Source organism: Paroedura picta, chromosome 12 (assembly GCF_049243985.1).
Source record: "Paroedura picta isolate Pp20150507F chromosome 12, Ppicta_v3.0, whole genome shotgun sequence".
Classification (NCBI taxonomy): domain Eukaryota; kingdom Metazoa; phylum Chordata; class Lepidosauria; order Squamata; family Gekkonidae; genus Paroedura; species Paroedura picta.
Genome location: NC_135380.1, coordinates 50,630,543 through 50,655,686, shown reverse-complemented (window position 1 = coordinate 50,655,686; position 25,144 = coordinate 50,630,543). Strand labels below are relative to the sequence as shown.

Below are 25,144 nucleotides of genomic sequence, written 5' to 3'. Positions count from 1 at the left end.
TCTCCCCCCCCCCCCCCGCAAATGTCACCCTAGTGGCTATGACGGGGGAAATGAATAAACGCACTGCTGCTCACTGGATTTCTGGACGCAGAGGCTCCACTCCGTCTGCCCAGTGTTCGGACTACCTGTTCAGGACTACGAGATTGTACAGTAGTCTGCACATTGGTTAGGCTGTGCTGGGATATACCACACACTATTGGCAGCATCTCGCAGGGATGGGAGCGCCTGCATGGCAAGGGGAAATGCTGCATGCCAACCGCGCTCCCCCCACTCTGAAACACACCTCCCCCCCCCCTTCTTTCAAAACTGCAGCTTGACTTCTTGCTTTTCAAGTTCCATCTCCCTCTTTCTTTCTGTCCTTGTGTGCAACTGCCTCTGGTGGGTTTAAGATGGATGATGTCCCCAGAAACGTTTTGTAATGACACAATCTTCTCCCTTCTGCCAGTACAAGTAGCCTGGGCTAGCAAAGGAGATTTTGTCAAGCAGCATTTGGGGCCCATTGAGTCATGTAAGAACCCAAGTGGTGCTTCTTGAGTGGTGCCTGCAGTGGGAAGAAATGCAATGTTGAAGAAGACGCTGCTTATTAAAAGACAAACATGAGATTTGCAGCTTGGAGCTCTCAGGAATCCTTTCAAAAATACCCCAGCACTTTCATTAGATGTGGGATGGAAGGGAACAAGAGGTGAGTGAATGAAATAACTATTTGAGAGAACATGTGAGAAACAGATTGACGGGGAGTGTGGATGGGGGGGGGGAAGGAAAGGTGGATCAAGGAGCAGGAGCCAATATGGAGGAAGGGTTATAATCGATACTGTGATATCTGGAGGTGGGATGGGGCCAGGATGCAAACATGCTCCAGCCTGGTAAGGATTTTAACTCATTGACTGTAAAACAAGCTCTGAGCACACCGAGGCTCTTTCATTTGATGCCTGAAGCAGTCAGGCCGTTCCTGCCGAGTAAAAGAGGCTGCCGCTCGCTAAAGCTTGATAAGCAGCCGGGCAGCTTTTGTCATTCTGTTGTTTGTCAGAATGGTTCACAGGAAGAGACTGAAAGATTAACAAGTTATCTACATATATATAAAATTTAATTTTGCCACACTATTGAGGTCACTGCAATTCCATTTTGATCTCTGATAAGGTTCCAGTTCCAGACAGGCTGAGGAGGAAAAAGGGGTTGTGTGTTTTTTTCTAAATCTGGGGAGCTGACTGGGGAGCTTCATGTTCTCCCATGCAGTGTGGTCTCTACGTGGCCCCTGCAATAAACAAAGGCTTATTATAGCTGGCTGCCAGGACACTGCCCTTTCCCTCTTGTTTTGACTCCAGACTGAAGAGTTTTCAAGATGGTCTCAAGTGGTCAGGCATTCATCACGCTTGCCACTGGGAACGGATCTGAGGTAGACCCAACAGAAGACAGTAAAATATTTCCCCACATTGTCAGGAGACTGAGGTTGACAGGAGACGCTGTTTTAGTCGTAGTATCCTGCTGGAAGGATGGGAAGTTTTAATTGAGACTCATCAGAACAGTCGTCCTTCCAGTTCTGTACTGAGGCTCCATGGAGCTACAAGGGGGGACAGACTGAGGGAGGCCAAGAAAGCTCATCAAAATCCACCCATTTGGAACATGTGAAGAGTATTAAGGAGAATGTCTCTGGGCATGTGCAAAGTGCTGTTCTGGTATCCATGAGTAATCAAACCCAACCTCAAACTCTAGTGCTAGAAGAAGGGCTTCTAAGGCCCTTCCCTTCTCATTTCAAGAAATTAAGGACCGGAGAAGGTCACTGTAAACAAATTCCTACAAGGCTATGCATAATCCCAGCCCACCGCAAAGGGCCTCCCGAAGGTTTCAGCGATGGAGGCCAAACCACAGACGCATAGCAGCTCAATGCAGAGACAGGGCATAGGTTAAGAAATCACCGCAATCAGAGAGCAGAGCAATGAAAGGGTCTGTTCTGCAGAGCTGATGAAAAGCTTAGGCTTCTTCTTGCTTATTTACGTCACCACCTTCTTAAGATGACAACACTGGTAAGTAACTACCCATTAGCAAGCATTAACTACTCAGTCCCTTTGCCTACACACAGTCAAGAGGGGTTCAAAGAGTAGGATGAGGCCATGTGCACTTTTCAATGCACGAGAGGAGCTACAGGTTTCCTGTCCTAGGGACACTTTTTTTTTTTGGGGGGGGGGAAGTACATTAATCTCAGCAGGACTCATTTCTGAATAAACACACAAGGCTGTAACTAATCCTAGACAAAATGTCTTGGCAATTAACATGTAACTAGTAAGTGCCTCAGAATAAAAGACTGTTCATTTGCAAATGCTCCCTATCAAACTCACAAATCCATCTTATGTGAATTTAAGCATGTGCCCAGACAGTAACAGCCCACATCACATGTGAATGCCTGCATAAAAATTAGTGTCCACTAGCCATGCTCTTCCAAGGCAGTATGGGTACCAAATGTTGGGGACTAACAACTGGGAATGAATAATGCCACCAGACTTAAATGTCCATCCAGGTGGTCATTGCAGGTAGATGAATTAGACGCATTACTGCACTGACCATGTGCAGCATGACAATTTTTCAGTTCTCATCTTAACTTTGCAGGCACTTTTGCGACTGTTCTGTGACCCCAGAGCAACCCATGTCCTCCGTATTGAGATAGTCGCTGGCAGGGGCCCATGGTAATTGTAGTACATGGACATCTGGAGAGCCACAGTTTGGCCACCCTTGCTTTAGAAGATTAATTTACATGGCAGGAAAGACTGTTGCAGGTTTAGGAGTATCCAATTAACTATTTACAAATATGCCACATGGAGCAAACAGGACACAGAAACAAAATGCACAGGTAAGCAGTGGTACTCCCAAAGCAACATCAGCACTTTGGAAAATACACACCTTGAACTCTGGGGCTGAAGTGTGCTATGAAACTAATACAAATAGCAAAACAGTCCGCGAGACAAACACAAAGCTACTGCTTTGAAACTCTCCAGTGGCAACTTTAGAGGAATATTTTTTTTGTCCTCTGTAGGTAGGTGTGATTTGTATTCTAGGTAGTTAACAAAGCCATCTGCCCATCCAAGAAACATTATTCCCCCAAAACAGCCCGGCCATATCAAAGCTTGAAGGATTGATCAGAACAACCAGACTCAGTATTTGAGAAGGGTGCCCAACAAATGCATTTTGTGGTACCTGAAAGATTCTGTTAAAAAGATGGTGAAGTATATTTTTATGAAGAAGAGTTGGTTCTTAGATGCTGCTTTTCTCTACTTGGAGTCTCAAAGTGGCTTCCATTCACCTTCCCTTTCCTCTCCCTACAACAGACACCCTGTGAGGGAGGGGAGGCTGAGAGAGCCCTGAGATTACTGAAGAAGAAGAAGAGTTGGTTCTTATATGCTGCTTTTCTCTACCCAAAGGAATCTGAAAGTGGCTTACAGTCACCTTTCCTTTCCTCTCCCGACAACAGACACCCTGCGAGGGAGGTGAGGCTGAGAGAGCCATAATATCACTGCTCAGCCAGAACAGTTTTATCAGTGCCGTGGTGAGCCCAAGGTCACCCAGCTGGCTGCATGTGGGGGAGTGAGGAATCAAACGCAGCTCGCCAGATTAGAAGTCCGCACTCCTAATCACTAAACCAAGCTGGCTCTATAGACCAAGATGATTCTCTGACCAAAACAGACTGTTTAATGCACGCCAAGACAAAGTCAGCTCTGGCTCACAAAGGCTCACGCCTCCACAACTTTGCTAATATTTAAAACTCATTATAACTAGTAATAACACAATTTCCAGGCAATGCCTAGCATTTACACAACGCCTTTCCATGATGCTGAGGGCTATACTTACAAACACACTCACACATATTTTAAAAAATCTTTGCACACATCTTAGAATCATAGAATCATAGAGTTGGAAGGGGCCATACAGGCCATCTAGTCCAACCCCCTGCTCAACGCAGGATCAGCCCAGAGCATCCTAAAGCATCCAAGAAAAGTGTGTATCCAACCTTTGCTTGAAGACTGCCAGTGAGGGGGAGCTCACCACCTCCTTCGGCAGCCTATTCCACTGCTGAACTACTCTGACTGTGAAATTTTTTTCCTGATATCTAGCCTATATCGTTGAAGTTTAAACCCATTACTGCGTGTCCTTTCCTCTGCAGCCAATGGGAACAACATCCTGCCCTCCTCCAAGACACAACCTTTCAAATACTTAAAGAGGGCTATCATGTCCCCTCTCAACCTCCTTTTCTCCAGGCTGAACATTCCCAAGCCCCTCAACCTATCTTCCTAGGGCTTGGTCCCTTGACCCCAGATCATCCTCGTCGCTCTCTTCTGTACCCTTTCAATTCAATTTTATCTGTGTCCTTCTTGAAGTGAGGCCTCCAGAACTGCACACAGTACTCCAGGTGTGGTCTGACCAGTGCCGTATACAATGGGACTATGACATCTTGTGATTTTGATGTGATGCCCCTGTTGATACAGCCCAAAATGGCATTTGCCTTTTTTACCGCTGCATCACACTGCCTGCTCATGTTTAGTTTACAATCCACAAGTACCCCAAGGTCTCGTTCACACACAGTATTACCTAGAAGCGTATCCCCCATCCAGTAGGCATGCTTTTCATTTTTCTGACCCAGATGCAGAACTTTACACTTATCTTTATTAAACTGCATCTTGTTCTCATTTGCCCATTTTTCCATTGTGTTCAGATCTTGTTGAACTCTGTCTCTATCTTCCGGAGTATTTGCCAGTCCTCCCAATTTGGTGTCATCTGCAAACTTGATGAGTAGTCCCTCCACCCCCTCATCTTGATCATTAATAAATATGTTAAAAAGTACCGGGCCGAGCACCAAGCCCTGAGGTACCCCGCTACTCACCTCCCTCCAGTCTGATGAAACACCATTGACAACAACTCTTTGAGTGCGGTTCTCTAACCAATTCCCTATCCACTTAACTATCTGAAAATCCAGACTGCAGTCCTTTCCTTCAATTTATCCATCAGAACATCATGGGGAACCTTATCAAAAACTTTACTAAAATCCAAGTAAACGACATCAACTGAATTTCCACGATCCAGCAAACCTGTTACTTGGTCAAAAAAGGAAAGCAGGTTGGTCTGACAGGACCTGTTGGAGACAAATCCATGCTGACTTCCTTGGATCACCAAATTGTCCTCCAGATGTTTGCAGATCGCTCCCTTTAATATCTGCTCCATTATCTTCCCCACAACAGAGGTCAGACTCACTGGTCTGTAGTTTCCTGGGTCATCCTTCCTCCCTTTTTTGAAGATCGGAATAACATTTGCTCTCGTCCAGTCCTCTGGGACATCTCCAGTCCTTAAAGAGGTCCCGAAAATGATGGACAAGGGTTCTGCAAGTTCTCCGGAAAGCTCTTTGAGTACTTTCGGGTTCATTTCATCCGGCCCAGGGGATTTGAACTCATCCAGTGCAGCTAAATGCCCCTCAACAACCTCTCTATCCATGTCAACCTGCCACCCAGACATTATCCTTTGGCTATGGCCATCTCTAGATGTGCCTAAACCCTTTGACCTGTGGGGAAAAAACAGATGTAAAATGCTTAACCTTTCTGCTTTCTCTGCATCTTCCATTAGAGTTTGTCCATCCGCACCCAACAGTGGGCCTATTGCCTCCTTTACTTTACGTTTGCTCCTCACATAACTGAAAAATCTTTTCTTGTTACAGTGGGCTTCCCTGGCCAATCTTAGCTCACTCTCAGCTTTGGCCTTTCTGATGATTGATCTACAGTGCCTAGTAACCTGTAGGTACTCTTCTTTAGAGCTTTGGCCTTCCCTCCATTTCCTGAACATTTTCCTTTTCTTTCTTAGTTCTTGAAGTTCTCTGTTCATCCAAATAGGCTTCTTAGAGCTCCTGCAGTGTTTTTGTCTTTCTGGGATAGTCACTGATTGAGCATGGAATAGCTCTTGTTTGAGTAGCGCCCACCGTTCACATTCTCCCTTCCCTTCCAGCATTCTCGTCCATGGTATGACACTCATCATGTCTCTGAGTTTATTAAAGTTTGCCCTATGAAAATCCAACATCCGCGTCTGCCTACAAGCTTCCTTGCCCCCCCATCTCAAAAGGAATTCTGTGAGGACATGGTCACTTCCCCCTAGGGTCCCCACCTCCTTCACCTCGCAGTTGCTCCCTTGCTGGCGGCCTGACGCGTCGGAAGGCGCAAAGCGCCTCGTGACGCGTCAGGCCGCTCACCAAGGGACCACCCGGCAGCCGCGCAGAGCGGAGAGTGCCCGGAGCGGAGTGCAGAGCGGAGAGCGCAGAGTGCCCGGCGGCCAAGGGAGACCCCGGCAGCCGTGCTCCCTAACCTAGCGCCCGCTGCCATCTTCTGGGTCGCCGCCTACAGGAGCACCGGCCCACGCCGCAAACGCGTCGCCGCAGCAACTGCCCCCAACAACCCACGCGGCCCACAGCGTAGCAGGACGCCTGCCAGCCGGCCTGCCACCAATGGCCCACCGCCCACCAACCTCTCCCCCAGCGCCCGCTCCAGCCACACGCGGACATCTCCTTCCTCAACCCGACAACCGCAGGTAGGCCCTGGCGCCGACACAGCGCTGCACACGAAGATGGGCCGCCTCGCCCACACGCACTGCCGGAGCCGGGGGGGGGGGGCTCCCTAAGGCTCACACCTGCCCCAGGAACGGTCTCCCGCCCGCTAGCGCCCGCTGCATTTCGAGGGCAGCGGGCTTGATTACTAGTTATTATTAATTTGGTATCAGGTTGCATCCAGCTTATGGAGCCCTCATAGGCAAGGGAGGTTCAGAGATGGCTTGCCAATTGCCTGCCTCCACATAGCAACTCTGGTATTCCTTGGTGGTCTCTCATCCAAATACTGACCGTGGATGACCTGGTTTAGCTGCCAAAATTGTACACAACCAAGACAGCCACATCATGCATCATACCAGACCCAGGAGGGCACCACTAATCCAAAGTGAAAGTAAAGAGCTAAGCTTGTAAGTAATTTATGGAACCATTTTACTTAGTAACACAATCCAATAATTCGTATTTTGTATTTACAGAAGAACAGTCAGGTTTAAAATATATTTCTTTGTGTATCTACCAGCATTGCCTTTTGCTTCCCATTCTATATAATTAAGTGTAGATCTCAAAATGTTCTGGGACACATTCCTAGTAAAAACTAGTAAAACTAGGAATGAAACCGGGAGTTGAATAATTTTTCTAATGTCCAGGAGCATATCTTCCTAGGGAAAAGTCCATAACTTAAGAAACTACAACCCAGGACTAGACTATTAAGATCTCCATTCATGGATAAGAGGCCAGCTCCATTTTGGCCAGATGTCAGCCTTTGGACTCAGTGGCAAATTGGAGGTTCACTGGCGACTTCACAGACAAACAGGCTTGTGGCAACGTCTGAATGTGGCCATCCTCAAGAGCCTGGCATTCACAGCTTCAAATTCCTGAGTTGGTTTCCCAGATCTAGAAACTAGATGACCCAATTGTTTCCTGCTGGGCCATAATGATGCAGAGCACACCGGCCTCTTTGCAGACTGTTTCCAGGAATTGTGTAAGCTGAGCCTGATGCAACTGGCCAATTTTATACTTAAGTTTTAGTCCTGCTGCTAATCAGCAGTGTGCCTAGTACAATATTTCTCTATCATAAGATTTCTTCCATGTCTGACTCTCCTTCAACCACCAGTTTGGGACTGTCTCCTGAAGGTCTAGTAGAATCAAGGAGCTCACAAGGCATCTTAAGCTAAATGGAGAAGCGATCATTACTGGGGCTGGTGAAGTCATGATAAACGCCAAGCACACTAGCCGCACCGAAGCTGATTAAGAGCCTTTTTACATGGAACTAAAAATACCTTTTACGTTTTCCACATCTGTAATGCAAATGTAAAATATTACATTGGATTGAATCCCAGAGGAGTAGTCTGTTAGTCTTATAGCAAAACATAAAAGGATTTTAACAGCACCTTAAAGAGTAATGGCAAAACGTTTCACATGCCAGTGTATATTTCCTCAGAATCATCACACGCACTACGGAAAAGAAAAGAACTGACAACCTTATGCCACAATAAATCTGTTAGTCTTTATGGTTCGAGACTATTTAAAAAACAAAAACCAAGAAATAGGGCCTATGATTGATTCTGAAATGGCTTCGATCCACAGTTTATCCTGAGGCTACCAGATGTTCATCCAGTAATGGTCTCTTAAAAATTTCAGGGCCACTGAAACTGCACTTAAAACTACAGTCACATTGAGAATTCTGGCTCTGTGTACGACCAGACTCTGTGTACTCATGTTCTTCTTTCACCTGCCACTGCAAACAGGAGTATGCTCAAGGACACATGCACAAGCGGGCTGCAGGCTGGAGTTTGAGTCGGGACAGGTTGCCCTGCCTCTTCATGCTCTTGCATGGGGAAGCATTTGGCCCAGTGTACCTCGTCTAGCCCAGATTTGTGCTCCTGCACGGGAGCCAGGACAGTGAAGTTCCCAGTGCGGAAATGGTCGTAAGCCAGCCCACAGAACTATCAAGATCAGTTTTGTGTACTCCGAGTGGCAAGTGGCTCTGCAGGAAGATTTTCATGTCACCCTCACTGTGGTTTAACTGAAAAAGCCAGGGACTCAGCATAGGACCTTGTGCACACAATGTAGATATGCTAATGTTTAGCCTTGGCTCTTCTTCATCTAGCTGCTCCCACAACAAGAAGAAAAGAGGGTGAGTTAATGAGCCAATAGAAGCAGGAATCGTAGCAGCCAGGAAATTAGCAATGGCTCCTGGGGAGCTTGTCAACTGGCAGGCACCACCTCCAAGTGGAAGCCTAGTAGCCCCAGTCTACCAACAGCATCCACATAAGCACAGGAGACCAAAGATGCCCAGAAGCTGCTTCGCATGCCATGTGCGGAAATATTACAGTTCTGGGTATCTGGACTATTTCCTGTTAATGGAAGAATAAATGGACCAGGGCAGTGGTCCCCAACCTTTTTATCACCGGGGACCACTCAACGCTTGACAATTTTACTGAGGCCTGGTGGAGAGGGGGGTAGTTTACTCCTCTACTCTCAACCACTGCCCTAACGCTCTCTGGTCGCTATGGTCATGTTTAAACATCCCTTCAAAATAAGATACAGACATGCCACAACAATGAACATAAGGAACATTTCATTTTCATGGAAATTTTAACTCATGACAATGACAAATCAATGGGAACCCTGAGCTTGTTTCTCTGCAACAAGATAGTCCCATCTGGGAGTGATGGGAGACAATGACACCCAAAATGTGTTGTAAAGGGCTGGGAGGGATGAAATAAAAGGCTGGGGGGGGGGGAAGAAGGCATCCTTCGCGGCCCACCTCCAATTAGTTGACGGACCACATGTGGTCTGCGGCCCACAGGTTGGGGATTGCTAGACCAGGGAAGAGGTTTCCCAGGGAAATTGTGATATTTCCTTTACAGTCAGAATTGCCACTGCAAGGGATTTGGACTCTGCAGCGAGGAGCACTTGTAGTAAACATCATATCTGTTTATTTTAATTGGGAATTTGTGACTGTTAGTAATATGTAATTTACCATTTTTCTGTTGTGGAGAAAGAGACTAGGCCTGTACGGCAACAGGGGACATGGGCTCCAGTGACATCTAGTGAGGTCAGAGGCCATCTGAACTTCTGGGAGAGGCTCTTACGTAACCCCTGGAACTCTGTTTGGGAATCCCTGCACTGGAGGAATGATTGATCTTAATAAAAACATTAACCTCTAGTTGTCACTGAAGGAATTGATCCCTAGTTGAGACTATTTAAGGGAGGAAAGGGGAGGCTGCAGCCAGGCATTCCTCCCTCCTGCCTACATCTAGATGCAGGTGAGACCTTCTTTCCCTCCATCTCCCAGGAATCCAACATGTGGCCATCCTAAGGAGAGAATCCAGATGAGCTGGGCATCCCATAGTGAAGAACATTCAGTGTTAGATTCTGATTTTTGTGAGCATCTTTGGAAGTCAATTTTTTATAGATGTGACATTGGCTTAAAGTATAAAAAATAAGCCATACTGTGTTCCTACAGCAGATCTACTACACCATGGCTCTCCACAGATCAGGGGACCTGGCTAAGGAAAGTACACAGAATCCAAAAATAAGAAAGGCTGCTGGATGCTGGGCAGAACAAGGGTTCAGTTTTCCACCCCCGCTTGGCACTCAGATCTCTTCCATTTCCCCATTACACACCATCGGTCTCCCCCCACGCACCCGGCAAGAACCTCGTCCATGCTAAGGCTTGACACTTGGCCCTTTAAGACCCTTTTACGTTCCAATTCCTTTCTTTAGAAGGGGGAAAGAAAACAAGACAGCTCTTGCGGGAAATGGCTGGTATTTTGCTAATGGGGCCCAGATGTCCCTACACAGACTTGCTGCCCAACCCTACCACAAGAAGGGTAGGAAAGGACTGAGCTCCATACGAGCAGAGACTGTTCTGCTCTGCTCTGCTACATTCTTCACTGTTTATTCCCTTCTACCTGTTCCAGAAAAAGGTACCTGCTCTGGACACTCTTCAATTCTTTGATTCAGTCGGCACAACGAGAATCAGACATATAAGAAGGAAAATCACCTTCTGCCATTCCAAACCTTGAACAAAGCATAGCATATTTTTATCCCGTTTCTAAATATGTAGGCGAAATGGGCCACATATGCTCAACATTCAGCAGCAATTTATTGTCGAATTCCAGAGTCGCCTTATTTCCAGTAATTAAATTAAGGGGTGCATTGGCTCATAAAACCCTCATGCAAAACCTACCAGTGCTTAATAGGTATAGGTTTTCATATCCCACAGACTGAGTATACGGGTACAATGTCTGAGGAACTTGGTTCCTGAATTGTTGGGGTTTACATAAAACTAGTAAAAAACAAACTCCACAGAGATCTCAACTGCGGCAGTTCAAGACAGGGGCTTGTGAGAAGGCATGACAACGCCTTTGGGTTCTCTATGGAGAGAGTCAGAACCGGAAAAATCTACAGAAGGAAATAAAATGAAGAACATTCTTCCTTTTTGGATTTTGAATTTTTAAGAAAAAAGAAAAGGATGCTCACTTCATTTCAATTGCTATGACTTTTGTATGCCAGAAGTGGCCAATAGTTAGAGGTAGACATTTTGAGACGGGTAAGGTTTGAAAAAGTACTTCCAAAGATGTATGACAATAATCTTCTTGTTAGGTGGACACACTCGGAAATGACTAAGCAAAAGTCAACAAGAATATGCTCTGTTTGTCAATCTCAGAATGGGGCTGCCTTAAACTTTCAGAAACCAGTAGGAAAAATTAACAATTAGAAAGTAGCAAATTGATGAATGAATCCAAACACATGCCATTACAATGTTAAAGAATCCTGAAAAATTATTCACACAAAAAATATACCAAAATAATATGCCTGGGCATATACATACTTATTACCTGTCCTTGGAGGGAGAATACAGTGACCAAAATTGCAATTTTAAAATGTAAACCTTTCCCTAAAAACCCTCAAACCTTTTCAATATACATTTTAAAATCTATTATGTGGTCCTACTTTTTATTTATTTTTGTTCCACTCGATCCCAAAGGTTTGTTTATTTTTCTATTTATTTTAAATTTAGGTTGCAACATTTTAAATCTGCACAGGGGGATAATTTGTTTCCCTACATCCCCCCCCCCCCACTGTGCTACCAGAAGGCTTTTTAATGGCTGTTTTCAAAAACCACAAAGGATCATCAGAGATGTGAGGCTATACAGTCCCTGGAGAACTGATCCCTGTAGCCCTGTAGTCTGGAGATAAGTTCTAATTCTATGAGAACTCCTGGCCCTACCTGGCTGTTGGCAACCTGGACTTCTCTAGACTACAGAGATAATTTCTCCAAGAGGGAACAGCAACTTCAGAGGGCAAAGCCTATGGCATCATAACCCTGCCGAGCTCCTACCCCATATCTATATTCCCCAGACATTATCCCGAATCTACAGAGATTTCTTAAGGTATGCCTGGAAACCCAGGTTAGGAAGTCAAAGCAGAGAAGAGTGTTCGTATTAAGCAGCTCTGGATAAGAACCAGGATGCATCTCATATCAGGGATTTGGAGCTACAAGGAATGGTTTCATTCAGTGGCAATTTCTCCCCTGCCATACTAGTCATCCTAATTATCTGATGTGAGTCTCCAACATGTCAGCATGCTGGGCACCCTGAAAAGCCTCAGGATTGCTAGAGAATGTGTAACCTTTGGCAAATTCCTTCTTCTATAATTTTAAAGTCAACAGGCTGAAAGATGTGACCAGCATGGGCAGCACAAACTCCAGGGAATTCCAAAATTCCTACAGAAACATACCGCTTTCCATCCCAGCAGAGTTCAACTTCAGACTCCAAATGGAAACAGCTTTCTCCAAGAGGCTGGAGATCAAGGACTGGAGCTTATGAAAGAGGTGGTATGTGTGTGTGTGTGTATTTGTATAGGGGTGGTGGTAGGGCTAAAGTAGAGCAGGAGAGGAGGAAATAAAAACATGCTCCCCCTTTCCCCTCCACCCTGGTTCAAACAAAGGGCCCTTTCTTCTGCTCTGCTCCTGCCCCATCAGCACTTGGGTCTCCCTGAGTTTATTTAAGGGACGGTGGCTGGCAGGTAGCTGCTTTAATTAGGCAGTGCTGCCTCTCACCATCCATCCAAAAGGGAAGCAGTACAAACCTCCAGTTGGTATTCGCCCTAAGGGCTGCCCTCACCCAAGGATAAAAAGGCATTGATATTCCCCCCCACACACACACACACATCTTACCCCCCAATTCTTACAGCTGGATTTGGTTAAAATGGCTTATCCTTCTCAGCCGCAGTCATCCCCACCACCCCTGAGCAACTGGAGTGGAAGAGGAGGGGAATTCTGGCCTCCTCTGGAATCCAGATGTAGATGCCAATTTGAAATTTAAAGCTAATGTTTGAAAACCTCATATTCTTCCTCCTGAACACCTAAGCTGAGAGGAATGGCAGTGTTTCTCGTATTCAGGGGCTTGGAGGCTTCCTTGAAAACCTAAATGTTATTGATTCATGTTGGTGGGATTGGTAGGCCAGAATTTAAGAAGGAAGTGATGATTTCTCAAGAGTTGGTCTTTGTGCTACATGGAGCTGTGATGTTCTGAAATGGGGTGACTGATGTGTCTTGAAACAAGGAACATCTGGATACCCAGCACTCACATTACAACAAAGAAACCCCCCAAAGTAGGGAGCTGCATTGGTCCATAGTAATATCCAGAAACAAAAGCCAAGGACCAAGGATATTAAGACCAGCCACAATAATCCAATGCAGTGTGCTAACATTTCGGTTCTTAATCAAGCTGGATGCTGAAGGAGGGGTGGGGAGAAAACGTCCTTATTAGCTGCTCATCAGGCATAAGTGGGAAATTAGCTGAAGATCATTTCACACAGAATGTTTTTGCACAGAAAAAAACACCTGGGCCAACATAACCTATGCTGGTAAAAAACAGAGGAGTTAATGTAATAAAAATAGCTGAGTTATTGTATAAAAATGATGAGACCAGACAAGGCTGGGATACTGTATATAAAAAGACAATTTTGCTAGCTAAACAGGATAGGGGAAACTGGAAGACAAAACAAGAAAATGCATAGCTTCCTATAGCACATTTCAGGAGCTCTACACTTTAGCAGTCACATGGTGAAGACTCAATGGATCTGACTCTCTGCCTAAAGCAGAGCTCTTCTCAAACAAAGGGAGGAAGCAGAAAGCTTCTCTTCCTGCTAAACTTGTGGATGTGACAAAACTGAGTCAGGTGATGGCCCCAGCAAGACAAATCTGCATATCTCAACAGACCACTTGACCCCCTCTACCTGTCCCCACTAGCAGCAACTGGAAACAAACAGTTTAACTCTTTGACTGACAGTCTGTGGCTGGCTCTTGTGACGTTCCCAGTGCGTAAACGGTCAAAGTTTAATAGTTTTACCTAAATGGATTTGGGGGGGGGGGGAGATAATTCATACACCATCATGTCCAAAGATGGTCCCATGTCTACCATAATCCTCTGGTGGTCTTCCTTTTCAACTGAAGGGTATTTTATGCATCAAAATAAGAAGTTTTTGTACCCTGCTTATCTCTACCTTAAGGAGTCTCAAAGTGGCTTATGATCACGTTCCCTCCCTGCACAATAGGCACCTTGTGAGGTAAGTAGGAGGGAGAAAGTTTGAAGAGAACTCTGACCGGTTCAAGATCATCCAGTTGACATTGTGTGGAGAAGTGGGGATTCTTCAGATTAGAGTCCATGTCTCTTAACCACCACACCAAGCTGGCTCTCTCAAAAGGAATAGAGACTGTGGCATCCTAAAGGTTCACTGATTTATTGGAGGCCATAGTAGCAAAGCATAACCTCCTATGTGTGTACAAGCATATTTAAATAAGCTCTACAGCATGAGTGTACAGCATTCGTGTATCTGTGACTGAAGCATGTCAGAAAATCTGAACCTATTGGCTGCTGCCACCTTTTCTTCTCCTAGGGAATGAAGTACCCCACGGGCAGTTTGCCTGAGATAAGAGGGCGAGGGACAGTGGTGGAAAAGCTACAGCACCTGGGTTCAGTTGGTCTGTGTTCAGTTTTGGCTACAGCCAAAAGCACCAAAAAATAGAGCTTAGAGAATATTCTCAGCACTGTTCCTCTTTCTAATGTATACCTATGTGCAGCCTACATCTTCAAGTTATCCCAAGATTACTACTTCCGTTTGCATCAACAAGCTAACCTGGCTGTCCCTTTGCAAATTGCATTCAGGTTACCTTTGGGTGATTTAGGAGTGTGGTGATATTTTTAGCAAACTCCATTTATTCCTCTACTTGTTTTATTATTTTAATTTGAAACTGTCTGCTTTTTAATGTTTCATTTCTGTAACATGGCTTAAGGCTTTCAGACTGAAAAAGCCTTGTTTATGCTTATCTTGATAGATCTTATTTTTATTCTTTAAGCAGCGTAGAACTTTCCCCCTTTTTCAAAAGGCTGGACATAAATTTAACCAATATTCATTGATTTACAAAACAAAAACAACTATAATAATGAAAGGCTTTGGAATAAATGGGTCTCCACAGCAGCAGCGTTGCTCCGCTGTCTATTACACGTAGACTAACAAGTATGTTTAGCTTTTGAATCTAGATGAGTCACGCTGCCCGTCAAAGGAGGAATGCAGCCAAGACATATTATAGCCCATCATCTGGATAAGCCCTTAGATTTAGGAGGATTTTCCCCGATACAGAACCTAAAAGCCTTTCTCTGTGAGTTGCTTTCGACATCACAGTTACTTGTATGTATTCAAATGCCTATTTCTTCTTTTCCTGCCTGTGATTTTGTCACCAATTAGGCTGGTAAATTCCAGCCTTGAGAGGATTCTCTTAGTTGCAGAAAGGGAAAATTCTGCTTGGTGTGCCTGTCATCAAAACAACTCAATGGGAAAAAAACATACCAGGTAAAATTCCTTTGAAGTACAAAGGTCTTCTCAGGGTCTGGACCAGGCAATTTTACCTGTGGTCATTAGGGATGGGCAAGAACTGATTCACAACCTTAAATTCATCACAAATTTCACTAGTTTGGGCCTCCCTGGCCCATTTTGCATGGCGGTGGCCCACCAGCCGTAGATGATGAGATGTTGCCGAGCAGAAAGCTCTGCAGAAAGCTCTGCAGAAAGTTTACCGTGTCCCCCTGGGGGACACATTTCAGCGATGGATCTGCTCCGGCACCGAAATGTGTCCCACTGCGAAACAAAGCAGAGGTGAAATAGTTCTGCCATGCAGGGGGGCCCATGTGGGTGTTACCCGAGAGGTAGCCCATAATGGAAGGGTGCCTCACACAGGGATACCTTCATGCACAGAAGCCCATGACTGGACTCTGAGCAGGTTGTCACACACAGAAACCAGCCTGGCAGAGACTGACTATGGAGTCAGTAGGGCCCCTTAAGAAACCTAGGAAGCCAGGATAAGTCTCCATCTTGTTTCGGCTTCACTAGATTTCTTACATTTCCTCCTTGCCCAACTGACTGAGCTAAATGTGCATGTTATCTAAATCACCCCCCCCCCAGCCACAGACCATTAGACTATCTACAGGAAAGGAATATCCCTTCAAGGTACTAACTGCAACTTCTTTTGTCTCTCTTGTCCAGTGTAATTTCTGTCTAGCAGCATCTCTTATCCCCAAATGTCTTCCCCCCAGTCCTTCCTGATAAAACAAAGACAGGGCCATTAGCGACACATTACACCTAGCCAAGGTATTGTTCTACTTGATGAGATTACTCCACACCTCCCACTCTAGTGACATCACAGTTCAAACTCACCTATCAGGTACGCATAATATCAGAGACCAATCAACAATCACAGACCTCCCAGTGGGCAGCCTCTGGGGCTGGCCCGGGAATTTCAAACACTATCAATTTCAAACACTATATCAAGCCTTGCGCACACCCTGTGTGTGTGTGTGTGTGTTGTGTTATCCACACCCAGCATCCTGTCCACCCCTGATGTCGTCAACCCTGTGGGGCTTTTCGCACGCCTTCAAAATCGCACAATGGTTGCCAATTGAAAACGCTACTGATTTGCCGTTATGCACAACGTCGTTGACAATCTGCCACACACCTGAAACCGATCTGCAAAAAGCGCTTCCTTGTAGCGCTTTCAGGGAAATCCCCAAAAGTGGATTCACCCTCCGGAAAGCGATACACTCCTGCAACCAATCTGCAACACTAGCGAAAAAGACCTGTGCGTTAACATTGTTGCAGTTTCTACAAAGTCCCTCCCCCTGGCTCTCTCCTCTGATCTTCCGGCGAAGCGATCGCCATTTTTTTTTCTCCGAGCGAGCAGGGATAAACGCACCAGCGAGCTTCTTTCTGTTTAGAGGCTTCCCCGGCTTCAGTCCCTCCCCTTCAGTCACTAAGCACAAAGAACAGAAAAGCCCGTTTGCTGATGTATTTTCCCTTTATTTTTTACACATTCATTCAGCTGAAAATCGGGCCCGTGAGGGGGGGGGGATTTTTTTTTTTCACTCGGAGGGAGCGTGGCAACGATGAAATGACAGCTCAAACACACCAGGCAGCTGGATGGGTCTCTCCGTTGCAACGAATCAACACAGATTCATTGCAATGGGTCTGTTTTTTTTTTTTTTAAACTTTCTTAAAGGGAAAGGGGCTGTTTGGAAGCATGCTAACGGCTGCCCATTGGCTGCTTGACGGCCAGGGGCGGGACGAGCTTGGCAAAAGGCGCTTCCTTTCTAGCGATTTCTGCCGAGACCGGAAGCCTGTGGGAAACGCTACAAAACGCAACTGGATTCCACTACAAAGGCAGGTATGCATAACGACGAATTCCACTATTTTAAATGGCGATTTTTCATTCAGCAACCAATTTGCTACAAAGATCCCGGTGCGGAAAGCCCCTGTGTCTGGGCTGCTTGGATCCAAGAAAGGTGCAGTATCTTGAACTTGTCCCCCTGTAGAACTTAGTGCAACTTGTCGCCCTGTAGAACTTTGTGTATGTATGGTTTTGCTTATGTGTGTGTTTTGAATGTACCCTGATATTTTCCCCAAATAAATCCCCTGAGTGTAAACTTAATTGTCTTCTTCATTTAAGAAGGGTTTCTTCCAGGGAAAGGACCCCGTAAAAATTGGTAGTAAAAGATCCTGTGTTACCCAGCCTCTTGCTATATTCATGATTCCCCAGCAATTTGGGTAACAAGGGGGGGGGTTATTTTGCAGGAGCATGGGATTGCATTCCATGCAATCCCACCTTCCTGCAAAAAAGAAAAATGAATGCTCCAGTCTACCCCGCGGTGCAGCAAAGCACCACAAAGCTGACTGGAACATTATTTGCCCCCTCTGGACCACCGTAAGGCCCTGTTGGCCCCCGCCGCAGCTAAGGGAATACGGATTCTCGTGCATTCCCTTAGACCAGAGCAACTGAGGGCCTGATCCACTTCAATATGACCGCCCTTTCAGCATTTTGCACCTGTGCAGAATCAGCCCCTGAAACCCAGGTTCAGAGGAGGCACCTCGACTGAACATTTCCTGGACCTTTTGTTCGGTTTGTTTCAGAGCTTCTGGGTTGTCTGGGTTTCCAAGTTGTGTTCATCCCTTGTAGCCATATTGTACTGTCTAAGCACTTAAAATGCAGATGGCTTCCACATATCCGTTTATACTGGTGAGGCATTCCTTTCCCACAGTCAGTTGGAAGTGTAATTAAACCAATGGTTTCATGAAGCACTTAATTTAGCATTATATTCCCTATAAAAATCCAGTAAGCATCCTACTATATACCATTCAGGAAAAGTTTTCATTCCTCCTGCTATTGTTCATTTAATTTCCTTTTAAGAGGCTTTTAGTTCTTGACTTAATTAACTATTTCCTGTCCGCGCATGTGGATGCTGTTTGCCTCTTTAATACTCAGGTCCTGTTTTAGGGAACAGCAAACTGCTTCAGCTGCAAAGAGTAATTCCTCGCAAAGTGAAAGTGCCACTCAACTCTCCAAAGAATTGACAGAGGAATTAAGGGCCCATTCAAGGATTTAGCAGCAGCACAAGTTAACAGGAAACAGCTAGTTTAGCAGAAGCCTCTTCAAGAAGAGAGGAAAACCTGAACGGGCAGTAACATACTAGATAAGCCAGAACTGCAATGGCATTTTAAGCCAAAAACATTCACCACAAATAACATCTGAAAAAAATAAAGGAAAAATAGTACAGAAAATACATTCAAGTGGGACTGAAGTCTAGCACAACAAAAACTGAATCTTAATTTTTTTTATTTGGGACAATGTGACTGTAATGTGGTTAGTAATATGTAATGTAATTTTGAATCTACCTCTCTGGTCTCAGGACAAGATAGGCTGCCAGCATGGCTTGTCCCTTGCAGGGCTGCTCCCATGCTTGGGTGGAGACGGAGGGGGCAGCAGCCAGTCTCTTTTAGCTATTTCTTTTCACAACTGGGAAAGTGTCTGCCCTTAATTACTAACAGGGACAGTTTTATTTCTCATGTTTTGTGAACTACAACTGAACTCAAAAGGACTGATTAACTGTTTTAGCAATTTGGATATTATGACACAGTTTACTAATTTGCCACGATTTACTTTTGCCTTACATCTGTACACTTATGATCCTGGTTCCATTTAGTCTGAGGAAGAGTGCCTGCACTCAATAGCTCATGCCTTGAATAAATCTTTGTTGCTCTTAAAGGTGCTATTGGACGCAATTTTTGTTGTGCAGAAAATACAGTTATATACAGCAGGTTAGCAACAAATGTCTGGATTCCCCATAAAACTGCATGAATAAATGATGTTCAGTCCAGACTAAACATTACTGCAGAAGTGAGCACAATTTTTGTACCTGGATTGATTGATAGTTCCCTCAATGTTGCTGTGGGTTCTTGCGCTCCTCATTCAGTTACATAATGGCTGTGAGTCAGAAGACAAGTGCAAGAAGATCCCTGATTCGATCCCATCTCCAGTCATAGACCAATAATCTTAGTATGGCGTCTTCCACACAGAGAAAGGTGTGTGTTGTTTCCCTGTGGCTGCTTCAGCTGGGGACAATGGTCAACTTCCCCACATTCCCGACAGAAGCCCCTGCCCCTGCCCCTGCTGCAGAAGGGCTGATCTAGTAGAGCATCATAACATCTACAAAGTTCTTAGCTTGCTTTCTTTTTTGAAGTGAAGGTCTGTTGACAGGCTGCGCTAAATGCGAGTTGGGTTGGGGCACATGACTGCATCCCCTACCACCTGCCTTGATCCACTTAACTTTTTTTAACGGCTATGCTTTTTAAAAAAAGAACATTGTGCTTCTCCCATGCCAGAGTTCATATCTGCTTCAATATAAAAATAAATAAAAATACGCAGGTGAATTGCAGCAAAGCTTTCCCCACATAGCAAGGCTAAGACGATTATGTGTGGATGTCACTTTATCGTAAAGAAATCTTGGGTCTTGGATTTCCCTTACAAAAAACCATTGATTGGACATAGGAAATCCTTTTCTGATTTACTTTCTACAAATGTCAATCTGCGTTATTAGACAGTGGGGGGATTTGTCATGGGGAACATTCATTACAGTTCACTAACAACACTTTTTCTCTGTTGCAGTTCACTAACAACACTTTTTCTCTGTTGCATCAGAACACGTTACAACCACAAATGCACTGATCAACGTCATGCATTGAGCTGGTGTTAATACATGCATCTCCAGAATTCACCACAATATACGTATATCAAAGTGCCTGCATTTACAAGTGGAAATACTCCCTTAATTGCAGCCCCCACCCCCAAAAAAGAAGGAAGCACTGTCTGAAACAACAGATTATGGATGTCTGAGAACTGAATTTGACCATGTAGAATCATAGAATCACAGAGTTGGAAGGAACTTCATGGGTCATCTAGTCCAACCCCCTGCACTATGCAGGACACTCACATCCCAATCACTCATCTACTGTAACCTGCCACCCCCTTGAGCCTTCACATAATCAGCCTCTCCGTCAGATGGCTCTCCAGCCTCTGTTTAAAAATTTCCAAAGATGGAGAACCCACCACCTCCCGAGGAAGCCTGTTCCACTGAGAAACTGCTCTAGCTGTCAGGAACTTCTTCCGGATGTTTAGATGGAACGTGTCCCAAGTTCTGTGGATAATCCAACACTGAGAAAACCAGATAACACTTCCTTTTATATATAACAATATATAGTACTGCCTTATTCTATGGACAGTTTCAGAACTCAAAAGTGGATCCTCAGACTTTAGCAGCTCAGAACTCACAGAATCCTAGAGCTGGAAGGGACCTCCTGGGTCATCTAGTCCAACCCCCTGCACTAGGCAGGACACTCGCAACTCTTACCTCATCATCCTTGTACCACGAGAGGTTCTCAGCTGTCAGAACAAACCAGTACTCTTTGGCGCCACCCTTCATGATGCCGATGTTGTTGATGGTGAGCCAGCCCTTGCGGATCACCTATGTCGATAAAAATGTGTCGGCATTATACGTGCTGGCAACGGATACAAGCAAAGAGGTAGAGAAAGTGGCAAACACAAAAGCAAACACAGCTGCACAGCAAATGGCCCGGATTGGCCCTAATATCTACTTGGGCATCCTTCCCAGAGGAAGCACTTCGTCTTTAAACCAGGAGAAGCAGGCAGACAAGGGATGCTGGGAGGATGGAGGGAATTTAGCTATCTTAAGGTTCATGTGTCCACGCGTGAGTAAGACTCTGGCAAAAAGGGACACAGAGCTGCCATGGAGACCACTGGCACTGCCTGTGATCCTGGACTCACTTGTGGGAATCAACTGACATTAAGTAGCAGGAAACTAAAATCAGAAAAGGGAAAACAGACCACGCCATCCAGCATGGTTAGAAGGAGGAAGTCTTCCTAAGGCAATCGTTACTGTTAGGGTTGCAAGAACCAGTGTTTAAGAGAACTTTATGGAGGGGATCAATTGGTTACCTCCTAAAATAAAAAATATCTTGTTCTAAAATAAAAAGAAATGTTATGTCCTTGAAGGCCCCAAAGTTCTAGAATAAGAGACATCCATATAAAACAAAGGAGATCTGGCAACCCCAACCCCCACTTGGTGGTGGGGATAAACCAGGGCTGTGTGTAATCCAAGTGTTCAGAAAAAGCACAACATATAGAACTTGGCATAGAAGTAGCTTCCTAAGAATCTTGGTGGCTATTTATTAATTTTTAAAAGAAGATTCTCAAGGCCTTATGCCTACCGAGATAAGCTTGTGGCCTCAGAAGCAGCTAAACAAGGCTTCCCGTGGTCAGTGTGTGAGTCTCTCGTGTCAAACACATTGTCTTGCTCCTTTTCCATAGGACTAGCAGAAGCAAACTTTTGCTTATTTTACACAATGAAGGTGTAAAATGCAGGCTATGGAATTCAGCTTTTCCTATCATATAATCTAGGCTACTTTAACATTGAAGGCTGCTAAAAATGTAGATTACACACAACCCTGTATAGATACCACTGCATTATAGAGATACGAGTTGATTAAATAGAAGAAGAGAGAGAAAAAGACAACAAACAAAAGCGTTAATAGCGTTAAAATTGTATCTAGAAACAAAGGTGCATCTGGAAATCATCTCCTGGATTTTACAGGTATATATGTGTCTGTGTGTCAGTGAATGTGTCTGTATATGTCTGTGTGTGCATGTACACATGCTCAGAGGAAGCATCTATAGTGCTTGGGTAATACAGTCACTATACCAAATAAATATCACCAGCCTAAAAGCTTGTTAGGGTGAACAATCTATATTCCAAGAAGAATTTACAGAATGTGAAGGCTTGCAGACTTCCAAAGAACTGACTGGCCCCAAAATGTGTGGGTATATTATTGTTATCACAACTGTTGCAGTTCTCATTCTGTTCCGACGTTTATGGATACCACCATTCATATTTTCATTAACAACCAACAAAATTCTAAATCAGGTAGGGATGCCCAGTATCTATTCCAGGGGTAGTCAAACTGTGACCCTCCAGACTTCTGTCCATGGACTACAATTTCCATGAGCCCCTGCCAGCATAAGCTGACAGGGGCTCATGGGAATTGTAGTCCATGGACACCTGGAGGGCCGCAGTTTGACTACTATTATATATGCTTTCAAAAATATTTATTAAACTTATTTTATGGTTTTAACATAGGAACCACTGACTGACCAGGCCCACATCTTTTTAGTTTCAGGAATGTTGCTGTATCAAGTACTGGACACTTTAAATTCTTGTACATTGCAGGCTTTTATTTTGGCACTCCCACAAAAGTCTTAATTGTGTGACTGAAGACAAGCTGTGTGTATGTAAGAAAATATTCTAAAAAAATATGTTTATTTACAAAAGACATCCTGTTAAACACAGCTTGTATCTAAAATGCTAAGAGTTTCTATTAGAATTATACATAACCACACCCAGTCGGACATTCTGAGGATGGTTCCACTTCCACTGGCAGCCATTTTATCAAAATTCATCAGGCTCCCTGTCTAAGAGTGGTTGAAGGATTCACAAGGCCCATAGCACCTGAGCCAGTTTAAGGATTTGGGGCAGGAGCAGCCAGGCTGGGGGCAGAGGGCCCTCCCCCCTAATGGAAATGGTGTCACTTCCAGTGTCCTTAAAGAGGGAAAAGGGGGAAAGGGAGTTATGGCCCTGATCTGGGGGAGAAGCACAGAGTGGGGACCCTGGAAGCACGGGGCCCATAGAGCTATATGGATAAATGGGTCCTGAGGTGCCCACAAGCTCAAAAAGGTTGGAGACCCCTGTGGTACATTCTACTGCAAAGCATAGTCTGAAGGCTGCTAGTTACTGTATATACTCGCATATAAGCCGAGTTTTCCAGCACAGTTTTTAGCACTTAAAGGACCTCCTCGGCTTATACGCGGGTAATTGATTAATAGCCTGCCCCCAACCAGCCAATCACAGTATTGCATCTGCAATCTTAGCTCTTTGCAAGTGAGCTAGTGGCCTCTAGTTAACCTTTGCCCTTCTGCAAAGATCTTGAAAGCTTACTATGGCAGCTTGTAGGACATCAATGGTTTGACTGACGGATTCTGATATTTCCCCCCCCCCTTCTTTTCCTAATCACTTCTTCCAAACTATTCTTTTGGTTTCTGGGGGTGGGGTGGGGTGGGTTTTGGGGGTGCTTTGGGATTTACTGTTTTTTCAGTGTTTCTTCTTTTATTTGATGGGCAGCATTGTTTGCCTTTTCTTCTTGGGGTTGTGTTTCTTTTAAAAGTTGATTTTTACAGTTCTTTCTTTCAGTGTTTTGTTCTGGGGGGCACTGTAGCCCCCAGTTTGGTAGCTGCTGTACTTGTTGTAGTAGGTTGCCAACTTTGGGTACTATTGTTCTGTTCTAGTTTGCTAGCCTGGGGGCACTATTTGGTTCTTCTGTCAGAGCTGTTTTCACAGAGCAGTTCTGTCAGAGCTCTCTCAGGGTGTCTGGCATCAAGAGAGGAAGGGAAGGCAATTGTAAGCCACTTTGAGACTCCTTTGGTTAGTGAAAAGTAGGGTACAAAAACCAGCAGCTATTCATCCTCTTGACTTTTCTGTATTTGTTGGGAGGGAGGCTGGATGGGAAAGCCCGTGATGATTGAGCATGGATTAAGCACTTAGGCCACCCTGTAAATTTACCAGTAGCCTGCTGCATTTCCCACCCTCGGCTTATATGTGGGTCAACAAGTTTGCTTCGGCTTATACATGGGTCGGCTTATATGCGAGTATATACGGTATTTTGCCATGCAAGTTAATCTCTTGAGTGACAAGGCTCTGTGACAAAGTCAGCAAAAATGGTTTTGCAATTATGGGGCACATACAGTCTCAAGCATGCTTGCCACATCCCATACAAATCCAAGATGTAGCATCTCTTTCTCAAGCACACAATCTTGAAAAACAATTTTATTTTCTATAGAAGTGAAACTGTCCCAAACTTTTAATTAAATTTTGATTAAAGTGAGGCAGAGGTGCTAGGAGGAAGGAATAAAATTGCTGGAAATGGTCCACAATCCACCACTGTCCCTGTTCTTACACTATAGGATCTCTGCATCAACCCAGAGTATGGAATTCAGAAAAATACACTTTTACTTTAAAATAATGGAAATTTCAGATCTAAAGGTAAGGTAAGGTAAAGGTATCCCCTGTGCAAGCACCGAGTCATGTCTGACCCTTGGGGTGACGCCCTCTAGCGTTTTCATGGCAGACTCAATACGGGGTGGTTTGCCAGTGCCTTCCCCAGTCATGACCGTTTACCCCCCAGCAAGCTGGGTACTCATTTTACCGACCTCGGAAGGATGGAAGGCTGAGTCAACCTTGAGCCGGCTGCTGGGATTGAACTCCCAGCCTCATGGGCAAAGCTGTCAGATGGCTGCCTTACCACTCTGCGCCACAAGAGGCTCATTTCAGATCTAAGGCTGAGTAAATCCACAGGTTTCAGTAAATCCACAAATTTCAGATCTAAGGCTGAGTAAATCCACAGGCATTCAAAGGCACTTGATAAAAGTCCCAGATTCAGGGGGATTTCCAGCGCACAGAATGCTTAGGCCCCTTAATTTCTCCAAACACCTAGCCATTTCTTCTGTTTCTTCCTTCTGAGAGAGGGAATGGCTATTATGGCAACATCCATTTCAATATTTTAAATGTGATATTTCTATGAATTTATACTTCATATAATTATTGCTGCAGAAGG

At 44.9% G+C, this 25,144-nt stretch overlaps 1 protein-coding gene across 16 annotated transcripts in view; it reads right to left on the bottom strand.

Moving 5' to 3' along the window:
* The window catches only part of DNM1 (dynamin 1), a 200,286-nt gene that overhangs the window by 55,101 nt on the left and 120,041 nt on the right, over positions 1–25,144 (bottom strand). For all 16 annotated transcript variants that reach the window (XR_013226072.1, XR_013226075.1, XR_013226073.1 and 13 more), the window contains one exon: positions 20,815–20,928. Coding sequence is in view for 9 of the 16 variants with exons in the window: in XM_077307111.1 (XP_077163226.1) it covers positions 20,815–20,928 (114 nt within the window). In the remaining 7 variants the exon portion in view is untranslated. The remainder of the gene's footprint in view (positions 1–20,814; positions 20,929–25,144) is intronic.